The sequence below is a fragment of the Triturus cristatus genome, chromosome 7 (genome assembly GCF_964204655.1).
Source record: "Triturus cristatus chromosome 7, aTriCri1.1, whole genome shotgun sequence".
Lineage (NCBI taxonomy): Eukaryota > Metazoa > Chordata > Amphibia > Caudata > Salamandridae > Triturus > Triturus cristatus.
This window is the reverse complement of record NC_140590.1, coordinates 1,835,777,382-1,835,792,757: the sequence shown is the minus strand read 5'-3', so window position 1 is coordinate 1,835,792,757 and position 15,376 is coordinate 1,835,777,382. Positions and strand designations below refer to the sequence as shown.

The 15,376-nt window shown below is 44.5% G+C and overlaps 1 protein-coding gene across 4 annotated transcripts in view; it reads left to right on the top strand.

The window, feature by feature from the left end:
- Positions 1 to 15,376, top strand: part of KEL (Kell metallo-endopeptidase (Kell blood group)) — a 543,196-nt gene that overhangs the window by 508,105 nt on the left and 19,715 nt on the right. For all 4 annotated transcript variants that reach the window (XM_085620172.1, XM_085620170.1, XM_085620169.1 and 1 more), the window contains one exon: positions 6,450 to 6,517. In XM_085620172.1, coding sequence (XP_085476298.1) covers positions 6,450 to 6,517 — 68 coding nt within the window. The remainder of the gene's footprint in view (positions 1 to 6,449; positions 6,518 to 15,376) is intronic.

Below are 15,376 nucleotides of genomic sequence, written 5' to 3'. Positions count from 1 at the left end.
AATCAAGTGGAGACAACTGAGACAGACACAAAGCTGTTTAACTATGAGGAAGGGGCTGGCCCAGAGCTCACTGGCCTACAGACAGCTAAAGCTCTGGTAGAGCTAAAACTAAAAAGTTATTGCCTTCAGCAAAAAATGTTACACCATGAAGCTTAATCTCCTCTCTCTTGCTGCACTAGGAAACTCTTTTTAAAATATGTGTGCATCTGTTCTGCTTACTCTGGTATGAAGTCAAAGCAAATGTTATGAATGTTATGGTTTATGTCATAGTTGAAAAGTTGAAAGTGCCATTCATCTTAAGCACTTTGAAGTTGACAACTACATATTTTTGAGTAAATATGTGCAAAGCAGCTCAGTTGGTTGAACACCTGCTGCAGCGATGAATGTAAGGTGTGCACCTGATGGTGTGCACTTAGCTGTCCTTCTTTCTGAGATTGACACGCAGTAACGCGTAATGAGTAAAATATTTCGACACTATGATAAACAATAATTTGTGATCAGGACAATAGACCTCCAGTGTAATAGTGAATATGATCTCCAACCACCATGAGGCACCACATATTGACAGAAAGCTTTGGAAAATTAAAAAAATGGTTAAGTGTCGTGTTGAAACTAACAAATAAAACCTTTACTACAAATGGCTTCATATTATTCAGAGCAGCCAAACTGGTAGGTTATTGGCATACGTTTGAAAATGAGTTACCTCAGTGTGTAAAGGGGCAAGTTGTCTGGCGAGAGGTATCAACAGCTCAGCAACACGGCGCTTCCCATGTCACCAAAACTGAACAAGCCAAGCTCCCTGCCTTATTCCGCTTTCATTCTCTTGCAATGATGCATATGGTTGGGCCGTGTCTGTAGGAAGCTATTGCACACAGTACTAACTCTTGGAGTGGGCTTTGGGTCAGCCATTGCTTTCCATTGGTTGACTCTCTTGGCAGAATGGCAGTGTCATTTGTTTGCTATATAGCCTTTGGCTTTCCTTCTTCTTGGGTTTATACTTCCCTTGGGGCACAGGGAACTACTTTTTAGGTCTTGCCTGAGGCAGCGTGCATGTACTGCTCTGCAAGACTTCTTGTAAGGGCTTCACACTCAGACCACACGCTCGAGCGTGTTTTTATTCCCCTCACACGCTATTGGCCTTTGCGTGCATCTTTCCAAGAAAGACAGCGCGCAATTGGCCAAAGGTGGGTGAATGTCCCGCCTTCTCTCCAAATGTTAACTCCCCTGGACTAGGGAGCTCAGGAGCGAGCAGCAGCGCGGCCGGATGCCAGCTACATTCCTGACAATCCTTCACAGCCGCGCTTGTTTATTTGGTAATGTTTTATTGTATTTTGCTGGCTTTGTGTGTACATTTTGTAAAATTTTGTAACAGTGTTATTATACATTTCTTTTTTTTCTCGTTTTCCTTGCTGTGTAGCACCAGTTGCGTTATTTAAACAATCTGAAAAAGTGGCTTCGGAAGTGAAATAATGCTGTTTCAAGGCTTCTCCTGGTCATAGCTCTTCAATTAGCTGGCCCATGTAGCGATCTGTTTATGTATTTTGTGAACACAGAATGAGAATGGAAATTTCATAGCACATATTTCTGTACTCGCCTGTTTTTCACAGCTCTCCAAATTTCAATTAATTTTGGTCCATTTCTTCAAATTGTACTGTTATTGTAATGTGTTTTCTGTTATTTTCATCTTTGTATTCTGGCATTGATAAAGTGACACCCATTTGGTCAGAATCATAAAAAAAAACACTGCTAATAAAAAGCAATCTGTAGCGTAGCTATGGATGGACCGCTGTGTGGATGTAAACCGAAGCCACAGACTAGCCCAGAGACCTCGAAAGTAGCGAATATATAGTGTCACTAAGTGCAGTATTCCATTTCTTACCATTGTTGAGTGTGGGTGGCGGAAGTGACATTGCACGCTCTTTGACCTCCACTTTCACTCACACACACACACGCACTTACACATACACACAAATTCACACATATACACTCTCTCACACATAAACACTCTCACCCGCAAGCACGCATACAACATACATTTAAAAGCATGTTATACTTACCTCAGCTGCCATTTAAGGGCATATTCCAGTTTATTGTACTCCATTTTTATTATACTATTTGTGAATAGTATATTTTATTTATTCACTATTAGTGTAATAAAAATTGACAGTAAATAAAGAGAGGGCGTCCCAGCTGCCCCTATGTTTCTGGGATTGAATTTGCCACCTCTAAAGCCAGGAGTCGCAAAATTGGATCTCAGCAGATTTTCTCCAATATCACACGCAGATGTTTGGTTAATGACCTACTGCATGCCGGGACTTGTAGTCCAGGTTCACGTCAAGTGATCCAAGTGGTGTAACGTACTTCAAAACATTGATCTGTAAAAGGAAATCCCCGAGCTGGTGCACTGCGTCCTTGGTGACACAGATTATTCTGTTAACCTTTTCCCTTTCTCGTGGTCAGGGTGACCAGGGTGCAGATAACTTCCCCTGCCTGAGGCTGCAGGCATGCTCCACTTCAAGAGCAGCCCTGACTGGCATCATGCCAACCTCCCCTGAGATGCGAATGGTGCTCAGAAAGCAAGCCATGCGAACGTGTTCTGTAACATGTGGGCTGTCACTCCAGCTACATACATTAGTCAGAGCCTGTACGTGTTTCTCTTCCTGGCATGAAAAGGATGCGCTATAAATACTCGGAGGCGTCTTTCTGGCGCAGTATGTCATTGACGCGCACACGTCTGGAGAGGTCATTCTGCGTATGTTTGATTGTTTTCATCCAGAAGGCCTAGAGCGGTCTCGGCAGTGTTAGCCATGTGCCGCCCGGCCTGTACTGCCTGCTTTACTGCGCGCGCTGCTCCTTGGATGCTAGAGCTGGTGGCTTGGTGGATGGGCTACCAGCGTGTGGCTGTATTTCACCTGTTAGCAGACCCCGCCGTCTGCTTCTGATTGTGTCTGTCGTTTAGTCTCAGTGGGAAGGAGACCACATATGTCGCTGCTTCTAGGCCCGCACCTGTGATACAAGCTCTTCGGGGAAGGGAATCAGATGGCTCCATGTCACTATCGACACTGTGCTCCAGTCCTGTGCGCTTCTTCTACAAACCACTGATTTCGTTCAATTAGCTCTTCTAAAGAGGACCAGAACTATAAATCCCAGAATGCAACAGGCTATTAAACCAAACAAGCATTGGCATAGCCAATAGGTCTCGCCTTTGGGATCTTATAAGGGTTTAGTTATCCAGCGCAATATCCTTGGTGAATCAACATCAAATGTTGCATGGCTAAACATTTTTAAGGTCCCAAAGGCGAGACCTATTGGCTATGCCAAGGCTTGTTTCTTTTTCTTGCAGCACTCAATGCAAGTGCATGAGTTGTCTCCCCCTCCCCCTTCTGTCTTGCTTTTTGTTACAGAAGAGTAAGGTCTAACCCTAGAGGCATCAGTCTGTGGTGCAGAAAGTACAGTGAGTGAAACAAAGAAACTGTGGGAAACATTTATGGTACATCACAATTTTCCTAAATGACCATAAGATGTCCTACACAATTGAGTCCTCCTGATATTGATATCTTGATGGGTTTCAGAGACAGACTAATGTTCTGAACATGCCAAGCCAGGATCCCCGAAGAACGAGCCGTAGTGTGACGGCTGGACAGAGCATAAGGGCATAGAATGTATGACATTACAACGCAAACATTTACAATGCATGCCTTTACAACACAGTTTTTACATCGCAACATCCATTACAATGCATGATTTAACATCGCATGCCATCACAACAAATTTTTAGAAACTACATTTACAACGTATTCTATTACAACACATTCCATCACAACGCATACCATTACAACGCATATTACTTTTAGGACAAAAGTAGGGTAAGTGTTGGATAGTGTAAGGGTAAAAATTACTATTCCCACTCCAGTGAGTGCAACAGTAGGGTAAGTGTTGGATAGCGTAGGGGTAAAAATTACTATTCCCCAGTACTTACCTTATTTTGCGTTGTAATGGCATGCTTTGTAGTGACATGCGATGTAATGGCTGCGTTGTAATGGTATGCGATGTAAAGGATGGTGTGTTGTAATGACTGCATTGTAAAGGTAGTGTGTTGTAATGACTGCATTGTAAAGGTAGTGTGTTGTAATGACTGCATTGTAAAGGTAGTGCGTTGTAATGACTGCATTGTAAAGGTTGTTTCCGGTGTTTGAATGATAGAAAAAGCCATATTATGCCATTTGACCCATTATACCAGACTCTGAATATGAAAGGTGCTATGGATGTGCTGCCTCTGTAGGGGCCATGTTTCTGTAAAGACTTTGGGGCATATTTCTGAGTTTGTCATGCAGTGCAGCAAGTCATATTGCTGCATTACGTGACAGAAAATGGCAGGAATCTACTGTATTTAAAACAATACGGTTCATTCCTGCCTTTTCCTCTGTGCTGGCGCTGTTTTGGCTGCCTAGCACCAACACAGGCACCCTTGCACTATGGTGCAAAGGTGCCTGTGCTGCATTTAGAGGCAAATTCATATTTCTATGTGTGCTGAAGAATGCAGGACACTTATAAAGAGGAAGTAATGACAAGAAGTAAAGATATTTCTCCTCGTTACTCCTCACCTGGGGAACGTATCTTTTTGGCGCACATCCAGGTCTACCAGTTCTGCTGAATCTGGGAATGTGTCAAAAACCAGTGGAGGTGCATGGGAACACCCATGCAACGCCCAAGGAAAGCCTCCTTGGTGCAGAGTAAGGCAACTCAGTGTTGTGTGATGCGCTGCTTTACTCAAGATTAATGCTGCTCGCTCTTGGGCCTTGCTGCGTGGTGCAAGAAAGACGCAACAGGGCTCGTAAATATGTCCCTTTGTTCGCTAATGTTTTATGAAGCTCCTAATTGCAGCATTTCCACAATGCCATATTTCAGATTTTAACAGAGTTTTGGATATGCCACGGTTCTAATGAATCGTTGGTACCCTCAATAATGCTGCTACTGTAAACCAACTCAGATCACACCAGCCCTCGAGGAGTGCGGACACAGGCTGGTTACTTCCTTTTGACCAAATCGTATCATGTTGGGGAGACTCCCTTCTTCTCACTGTGCCACCTTTCCCCATGTTTGCCCAGGTTGTATTTACTGACTGCAGTATCAAAGACTGGGCATTTATATTTTACGAGTCGATGAACTTTGCAAAGATGTTTCAGAGCCAGCATGCTATGATTTGCACATGTTGCAGATGGATCAGTTATGGATCAGTTACGAAGCTTTTATATTTGGACACTCATCAGGCACATTTTGTCTTAGAGGAGTCATATTTAAAGTTGTCTTAAAAAAATTACACAACAGGTAAGCAGAGCTGTCGGATACCTATACCAGTTCTTTTCAAATGCCATTTTTTTTTATAGGTTTTTAATTTAAAAGCTTTCATGGTCTTGAACACATTCCTTTGGAGACATTGCTTGCTGGCAGGATGCCTTGTTTACAAACTGGTATCTGGGGTTTCGGGACAGGTTCCAGAAGATTCCATTTGCTATCTTAAGTGTATGGATAATTATCAGAGGCTAATCATGGTATTAGCAAACTGTAGAGGAAGGGAGTCTTAGGTGAAGTAAATAATGAACACTTTGCTAAATAAACATACAGAAGAAAGCTGGCCTTAGCTTTCATCCCTTCCCATTGCACGAATGGAGCACCCGCGTGCCTATTCATAACTCTCATTTCTTCAAGCAGGCAGAGTCAGGAAGGGATGGATTTTTAGAACTGACCACAAATCACTCTCTTCTGCAGTGTTAGTCTTTCCTGCTTTGGAGTCTCTGTGTGAACAGAGCAATTCTTTCATGAACCCAGTATTCACCCTAACCTTCAACAGCTGGTCATTTCGAGTGCAGTACCATGCCTTAAAAGCAGAGAGCTCCTCCACGGTTTTCCCACGGGTCCCACGCCTGGATTACTTTTCCTAAACTCTCAAACACTTGGGCCATATTTATGAGGCCAAGTGCATCATACTTGCTCCACGCAACATGGTGCATGCATGACGCAACTCAAAAATGAGACTTCTGAAGCCAGGCAGGGCCACTTTGCCGGACCTTGAGCGGCTTCATAAATATGGAGTAATGCAACGCGCTTCTCTGGCCTGTATTCTGCAGCACACATAGAAAGAGGACTATGCCTCCCAGGATTGTTTTCGTGCAGAAAGATGCCCCTTCCTGCAGACAAGCGATCTGCTGCATCCATGCATATTTTTCGGCTGGATCACTTTGGACATGCGCTTCACGATCTGCAGGACCTTGGTTATCCTCCGCTCACGAAGGCTCCACAGTTATTTTCCAATGACACCCCAAATCCGTGCAATCAGTGTGGCCCTACCTGGTTCCCAGAGTCTCATCAAACATGAAGAGCTCTTACTTGTTTACACCCTTTCTCGCAGCCCATCACGTTCCAATAAAATGTTTTCTTTTGCTTCTCAGCGCTGTCAACTTTGGAGCTATTGGAGTGTTTATGGCCCATGAAATACTTCACGCATTCAATGAATATGGTGAGTACATTAGGATATTGTGTGATGTTTCCAATGATGTGATTGGTCCATGAGTCTCCGTCATACATTGCATCAGTGCATCATGTGTAAGGGGCTCTTGGCACTACTCGAGTAGGGGGAAAACTTTGATGAAGTTGGGAGGCTTGTGAGCATACACACCGACAATGTTCCTTTCAAGTGTGCCTTGCTTCTATGTGTACTCTATGCTTCTAAGGGACAATTTCTCTTTGTTGATATACGTGCTTTACTGTAGGAAAGTGGATTATTATTTGGGACTTGACAAGTGTCCACCTCAACACTTCAGTGGATAAAGCCACCATCTGCTAAATGCCACACAAATTAAATTAAATAAACCTGTGCTAAATCCCTGGTAACATGACACAAAGCAGTCTGGCTTGAATCAAAGGCAGATCAAAGGCAATGTGTAAAGCATTTAAACAGTTCACACACAGACCTTGAGTGGGCCGCTACTGAATTTGTAGCCACACCTGTGGAGCTGAAGGTCAGGTAGCTATAGAAGCTACAGAAGGTAGCTCCAGCTGCAGCTCTGGTGCTTTGGACCCATAATGGGACATATATATATTTTTTTGGGAGGTGCTGGGATCTTTGAGTGGGACAAAGCTGGAATTCAGTGCAACATTTTAGAACTGGCTGGTCGGATATTTTTTCCCAAAGGTCCCCCAGAAGCTCTGTAGGTAAAGTTTTCGGAAGTTTCCAAACATTTTTCTTGTGCCCAAACAACAACAGAAATACCCTTTTAGGGCCCCCAAAACCTCAGAGTAGGGCAATTATAGACTCCTAGGGTGTCAAGGGGAGGCCAACAACAAAGACCAGTCCAACTACTGGTGTGCCCTAGTCAATTGTGTACTTCCAGGCAAAGGTCTCCTGAAGCTTGTCGTGTACCGGTAGCCACAAAGGAGGTCAGCCACCTGGCCCTTGGGGTCCACATCTTTGCTCTGGGCACAAGATGGAGGATATCCAGTCCTTCAGAGCTCCTCTCAGGTTACTAACAGCAGGTCCAGAAAGTGTTCTGTGGAGGGTTCCTGGGGATGCAACATTTAGGCCTGGCACCAGCTAGTGGGTAGGGGTGACTACCGGGCACTCCCTAAACAATTGGGTAAAAGTTCCCGGGGGCAACTCTACCCACCTTTCCACAGTTCCTGTTTGCCCTTCTGCAAACAATCCTACAGTGCCCCTCACTCTCAAAGTCCAAGATAGAGAAACCCTTCTCCCATTGTGCAGAGCCTGTGTCCCCATCCAAGGGTATAGCATGGGCAATGAGCAGTCTACTCCTCTGTGGTTGATTACAATTGGTTCTGGGGGTAGCTTCCCTCCTACTGGATTGGTACCAGCCTGACTATTGGGACAAAAGCTTGGTCTTCCTTGTGTCTCCTAACATTTACTTGTGACAGGGAAGGCCCCTTTGAAGTAAATTAAGTTCCTGGTCCCATCAGTCTTCCTACCAGGGGAAGAACACACCTCACACCTCACACCTCACACCTCCCCACTCCCAGGCCGTTGCCTCAGCTCTGGGAGCAGTTTTTACACATTGTTCACACCTAATTCAGGGCATTTGGAGACTGGGTGGTTGCTGGAGAGGTATTGCAAATGAGCCTCCAGCAGCCTCAGGCTGGGTAAAAGTAACCTTCTAAAAGTTACATTTTAATAGAAATTCGACTTCACCATTAGTTTGGCTTTTTATTAAATATATAAATAAGTCATTGAATTGAGTCTGTAAATGGTACAGGTCAAAGGTTAAAGTGTATAATCTATACTTTGACTTTTCCTATGTGCCACCAGCTACAGCCTGACCAGTGACAATGTCATGTTGTGCCTAGTCACTGAGGGAATATGCCATTTCTAATATCACACATGTTCCTCTCTTAAATATTATGCACCCTACCTTCTGGGCAATGGGGTGCACCTGCTGGTGACATATTTAATATTAAAAATCATGTTTCCTACTTGGTGATTTTGACAGGGTGTGCAGTAAGGCTCAAGCTGCTGCTGTCAGCTACAAAGGGTAGGACTGGAGCCATAAAAATATTATTTAGGACGGCTATGTAATGTATCGCTGCACACTATGCCGTTCCACAAAAGGGGGTGCTCTTCTTTTCTGGGTTAACCATACCAATAATTGAGAAAATAAATGAGATACATCAAAGGAAACAGATGTAAAGGACACACCACAAAATTAGTACTAGAAAATAGAGTCCATACCTACATATTCAACAACACAGGTCCAAAAAAGGCACAAGTCCAGAGCATTAAGTATGATTCTAAAAAATATCTTTATTTCTTTTAGTAACAAGATGAAAGCCAATGTGTTTCGTCCCAGAAAACAGAAGGGACTTCTTCAGGGCTTGAGGAAACACTTCAAATTCGATCAGTTCTCATTATTTGTAATGTTGGAAATAGCATTTCTTTCATTTGTTAGTTCCCTGTCTCATTTTCAGACAAATAATGTCCCCATCTCATCAGAAATTGGTACATCAACACTTGTTAAATGATACCCACAAACACGAGTCCCTGTATGGAAAGACAAACTGGCGTATTACTGCAGCAACATGGAGTGTCTCCAAAGCCTGATTTCCCAAAAAATGTAAAAACTGCGAGGGACCTCCCAAAAAAGGGGGCTCTATGCAACATTTACAAAATCATCTAGCCAAGCTCTGCAACAAATGTTAATATTTCTTTTAAGCAAGCAAACCACAAGTGCATCCCCAATAGATCTCAATGGTCCACATTGGTGCTCTCTAGTAAAACATCATATAGAATAAAATCATACATGTCCTGGCGATATCGTGCACATGCATGTGAATAAACATCCATGGGATAGGAGGAGGTTCAATAATGAACAGATGGTTCACGTGTGCCTGTGTCCCCTGCCTTAGACTGGTCACTCTTCACGTTAGAGGCCGAGTCTTCGAACAGCTATCACTAGGAGGCATGGACGGATGGATGGATGCCTTATGTGCTGGGACACGCGACAGGACTTACTCCAAGGCCTCCAAAGTGTGAGAGCATCTTAGAGAAAAGACCATTCACAAATATGAAGGTAAATGGTGCATCGAAAAAGAGTTCTGCCATATTTTGTCAAACGATCTCAGTTTATTCGGTTTATTTATAATTTGTAAAGGCTTCTGGTCAGTTTCTTTGTCACAGATTATATTTTAGAGACACACATATAAAGTCTAAAAATGAAGCATTAAAGTGAGGCAGCAACTTGTTGATAACATCAAACTCCTTCAGGAGTGCCAGTGTCTGCTTGGAAACTTCTCCTATCAGAAGAGCAGGCTTTTGGCATAGGTATACTGTGCCTAGGCACAGGGCACCAGTCTTTGGAGGGCCGCATAGAGGTGTCTGCAGGGAGGTCATGCAAACAGCAGCACCCCTCTAATTATTGTTAACATGTGACTTGCACTGGTTTAACACATCAGCCTCCCTCTTTACCCTACCATCACCCTCTCACTCCCTGCCGCAGAGAACTACACACACCACCAACCCCGCACCCCACCCCAGCAAACAACTTGGCACCAGTGTTTCAGAGCTTAGCTGTAAGCGATCAGGTGAACTGGGGCAGATGCAATGTTTGAGTTCAGAGGCCAGTCACTTCTCTGATGTAATAAGCCAGGGACTGACCCGTGAACCCAAGGTGGCACCGGCTGCCTCATTTCATTCACCAGCAGCAGCAAAGGTGACAAATGTATTATTGGTTTGGGCACTATCCGAGCAAGGGCCAGCTTTGCCTCTAAGAATCAATGCCACAGAGTAATGTGAGCTCACTAGGGGGCATATCAGCAACACCCAGCGATAATTATCGCTCAGCGCTCTTAGTGTGAGGATAATTATCGCCGGGTAATGTGGATTTTTATCGCTGAGATAGCGTGCTATCAGCAACGCTTATCTCCTCAGCGATAAAAATCCTCAAGCTAACTGCCTAACGTGAGATTATCGCTGGAAACCCAGCGATAATCTCACGCAATGTGGCATTATTTTGCTGATAGGGACTCACAAACTTAGCCATGATATCCACCTTCCATAGGATATCATGGCTAAGTCAGTCCTGAAGCAGGCATAAGGAAAGTAGCGATAACAGGGGTTATCGCTACTTTTCCTGACCCTATGCTTCATAGCGTGGGGCTTGATGATAGGAGAAATGTCGCTAAGCGACATTTCTCCTGTCATGTTAGGTCAGGAGCGCCCACTTTGCATCTCATTAGAAATGCAAAGCTGGCGTTTCGGACCAAGGTATAAATAGCCGTGGGGTTGCTGTTCTAGTTAAACGGGGGATAACTTGTACAATTAAATCCATCCAGACTGATAAATCAGGGAGATGGTTGATAGCGCAGTTGGACTTTGGGGGCACTGTTTTAACATGCGCTTCATTTTATGGTCCTAACATTGACGATCCTTCTTACATTGTTAAGCTGCAATCTAAGCTTATGTTGTTACCTCCTCCAATAATTGTTGGAGGAGATTTCAACGCTTTATTAGATCCCAATTTAGATAGGTCAAATCAGGCTCGTTCAATTCCGAATCCTCTTGTTAGACGGGCAATGAAGAATATGATGCATGACCTTGGCCTGGTAGACGTGTGGAGGTTTTTGAAAGGCGATAGGGCTGGATATACATTTTATAGCAAGAGATTCCATCACTCCTCTAGGATTGACTACCTCTTAGCTAGTAAGCTCCTACTTGGCAAGGACTCCGACATATCCATTCTTCCTAGCCATCTTTCGGACCATTCCCCCGTTTTCTGTTCCATCAAAAATTTTTCTTTAAAATCTCAATCGAGATGGACACTTAGCAGGGGAAGGTTAGACGACCCAGATTTGATTCAGGCAGTTAAAACATCATCTTCGGAGTTTTTTGACACCAACATTGGTTCAGCTGCCATTGAGGTCGTGTGGGATGCCTTCAAGGCTAATCTAAGAGGCCGACTGCACAGTCTCATTTGTTTTAAAAATCGTTCCGAGGGAAGTGCATTGAAACTGGGCGAAGAAAAGATCAGATTGCTGGAAGCCGAGTTTTTGAGGCTTTCAAACTCCCCAGATGGGCAAAGGAAGTCGCGGGTAGAACTTGATCTTGAACAGGCAAGACAACGCTATAGAGGCATCTTAGAAGAGAAGTGCAAGAAGCAATGGGATAGGAATAGGATGGAGAACTATGAATATGGCGAGAGGGCCGGGGCACTTTTGGCGTGGAAAGCGAGATCGGAACGCTCGAAGAATGACATAGCTGAGTTGGTGATAAATAACCAAGGGGATAGATCCACAGATATAGGCGACATCCAAAATACTATACTCACCCTATTTGCGGATCTATATAGGGAGAACTTATCTCCTTCTAAACAACAAATACGTGGGTGGTTGAGCTCGAAATCCCTCTCCACGCTGACACAGGCCAACAGAGACTTCCTCGATTCCCCTATTACGCTGCAGGAGATAAGAACTCAAATAAAGCAGTCTAAAAACGGCAAAGCCTCTGGTATTGATGCCCTCCCAAACGAGGTGTACAAATCTCTCTCTGAGGAAGTCATCCCTGTTTTGGGATCCCTTTTTCAGTCAATCTATAGCTCTACAGGTCAAGTTCCCAATTCATGGAGGGAGGCAATCATTGTTCTGGTCCTGAAGCCAGGGAAAGACCCGGCTAAAGCAGATTCCTATCGCCCAATCTCCCTGCTAAATGCGGACTATAAAATCTTCATGGGTATTTTGGCAGGGAGATTGGGCAAGCTAGCCCCTGGATTGGTTAATACAGACCAAAAAGGGTTCATTTCTGAGAGACATATCCAAGAACAAACTCAGCTACTTATTGGGAACATCGATTTGGCGATCTCTAGACTCGAACCCCTGGCAGTGGTCGCGCTAGACGCCGCCAAGGCCTTTGACAGGGTGTGCTGGGTCTACCTCTGGGAGGTGTTGGAGGAGATGGGATTGGGCCCAATCTTTATTCACACTCTGAGAGGGTGCTATCAGGATGCTTCAGCTAAGATCCTTATCAACGGTGCACTTACTCCCAGTTTCACTATCCAAAGAGGGACCAGGCAGGGTTGCCCTATTTCCCCTTTGCTGTTCGACCTCTATATTGAGCCTCTTGCCCAGGCTATAAGGCTGGATGAGACCATACCTCCGTTTAAGACACAGCAATATCGCTCTAAAATCGCTTTATATGCGGATGACATAATCATCTACACAGATGACCCCGAGATAACACTGCCAAAGGTCGGGGCTCTGTTGGAAGATTTTGGAGCAGTCTCAGGATATCTGGCTAACCCCACGAAGACGGAGGTTATGTGTTGGAACATAGATCAGTGGAGTGGGGTTACCAGCAATACATTTAAATATCTTGGTATAGTTATAGTGAAAGATCTGGGGAAAATTCCATCTATTAATATAGGGAAAATAATAAATGAAATTGACCAGCTGTTTGCAAGGTGGAGGAACCTCCCCTTGACTATCTTCGGGAAGGTGAATTTAGTTAAAATGACTATCCTCCCGAAATTAACGTACTTGTTCAACGCGGTTCCTCTAGGTTTCCCTAAACACTCTATCTCAAAGGCACAAAGTAAAATCGGGAGTTTCATCTGGGGTGAGAAGGGCGTTAGGCTATCTTGGAAAAAATTGAGGCGCCGCCTAGCAAAAGGGGGATTGGCCCTTCCAGATATTCGCTGCTATCTGGTTGCCTTTCAATTTAAGGCTATCAGAATGCTTTTAGGGGTACCAACTGCATGTGCTTGGGGTAAGTTGTTGGGGGAGTCGGTCAGCACTGAAGGCGGGGGGAATAAAGCAGGGTTTCTCTACAAGTTTGGCGCCCCAAAATTCTTCAAACGAGTAAGGCTGAAGGTGATCAAAAATGCCTTGGAGGTCTGGTATTTCATCCGCTCCAAATGTGGGATGGGTTACTACTCCGATCAGGCACCGATCTGGGACTCTCCGGGGACCCCCCCCTGCCTCCAGGATAGTATGGCACTCCCAATTAAAAGAGCCGGGGTCGCGACTTGGTCTGAGTTGGGGGATGAAAATGGCATACATCCTTGGGAGGTATTGAAAGCAAGAATAGGCTCGGGGTTCTCGAGGTTCAAGTTTATTCAACTAAAATCATGGTTTGAAACGGAGAAGGAGAACCTAAGGGGAAATGGTGAGGTGGAAGATGCTCTCAAGAACATTCAATATCTTAAGAAGGAAATCTCTATCTGGTACAGGCTCCTGATCAACGCAGATGACGTTGGTATTCCTCATCAGGTTTCAGCCTGGAATGACTCTCCTTTTGAACCGGATATTGGGAGCCTCCTGGAACCCTCCATGACCCTGCTTTATAAATACACTAAATCTGCCAGTCTGAAGAGAAATCACTTTTTTGTTTCTAATCGAATTTACTATACTCCGGAGAAGATCTCGAAATTTGCCCCAGACCCGGAGCCGAGATGCCCCAGGTGCTCCCTCCCTAAAGCCAACGACGTACACATCTTTTTTGAATGCGCTGAATTAGGAAAATATTGGGAAGGGGTGTGCAGATACTTATGTATGACCTTCGGAATAGATATCGTGTTGAACGGCTCTCTGATCTTTTTTGCCAATGACCAGGTGTCCACTGCTTGTTTGGCTCAACCACTCAGAGGGCTGTTATTATGTTTGATTTTGCTGGCCCGAAGGGAGATATGTTTCAGGTGGAAAGACCCCCTCCCCCCGAAAGTAGAAGATTGGTTAAAATCAGCACTGGCTATGGCCCGGTTAGATGTTATGAGCTCCAGCCCTAGCCTTCCTTCACTTTGGGCACCCTTTGTTCGTCTGGGCCAGGAATTGAGACTCTGGTGATTCCATTCTGCAGTTGTTAATGGTTGATAAATACCATGGTCCTATGATTAACACCTAAATCCCGGACGACAAAAGGGGATTGGTTGGATAACCTAAACAATGGCAGGCGGTCGGAGGGCGCCCCATTATTAAAACTGACCGGTTATGTCCTGCTAGCAGTTTATAGGTGAGATGAGGACAAAAAAAAAAAAAAAAAAAAAAGAAATGCAAAGCTGGGCGTAAAGAATCCCCACGCTAAAGCAAGGTTTCACGCGTTAGCGTGGCCTTGCTAATTAGGCGATAAAATTATCGCCGCTTTTCGGCCAAAAACGGCCGCAAAAGCGGCGATAATTTATTAACGCCGGCTTTTAAATATGCCCCTAGGTGAGCCCATGTTACCACAAGCTCCGCCCTTTTAAAAACAGTGATCCTGTTGGAGGTCTTGACCCATGTACCCCTCTGCTGCCACTCACACTGATAACCACGAAGCAGAGCCATCCTTCTCTTAACCGAAAGAATGCACATCATATGCATTATTATTACTGTTTATTGACTCCCTGCACATGTCAATGTGGAACACAGGAACCACTTCAAGGTAAGTATCGTGTTAGTAAGAGCTCACACTGCGGCAACCTCCAAGTCACTTGGTGCTGACCCACCAGCCACTCTTAAAGGACCTACATTTCCAACCCCACACAGTAGGAAACCCAAATAACTTTGAGAAGAGTCCAAGTGTGCCCAATGTAGCTCCTGCAGGACCAATCCATGCCAGATATCCAAGATGTTAACGGAAGACAACTTTACATACAATGCGAACTGCAAGGAATTCATTTACTAAAAGAGTGGGTATCCCCTTTTAAGGGTTATCATTCTTTGCTTCGATTGTTACGTTTTAAACAGACCTTGTTTATCAACTGTTTTCCATATATCCACCCGGAATCTGGAACAAAATCCCTGTATCCATCAGGACCGCGCCAAACGCTGCTCCAATTTAGGAAAGAGTTGAAGACTCGCCTCTTTGAGAACTCCACATCACAATGCAGTCACAGTCCACAAGCCA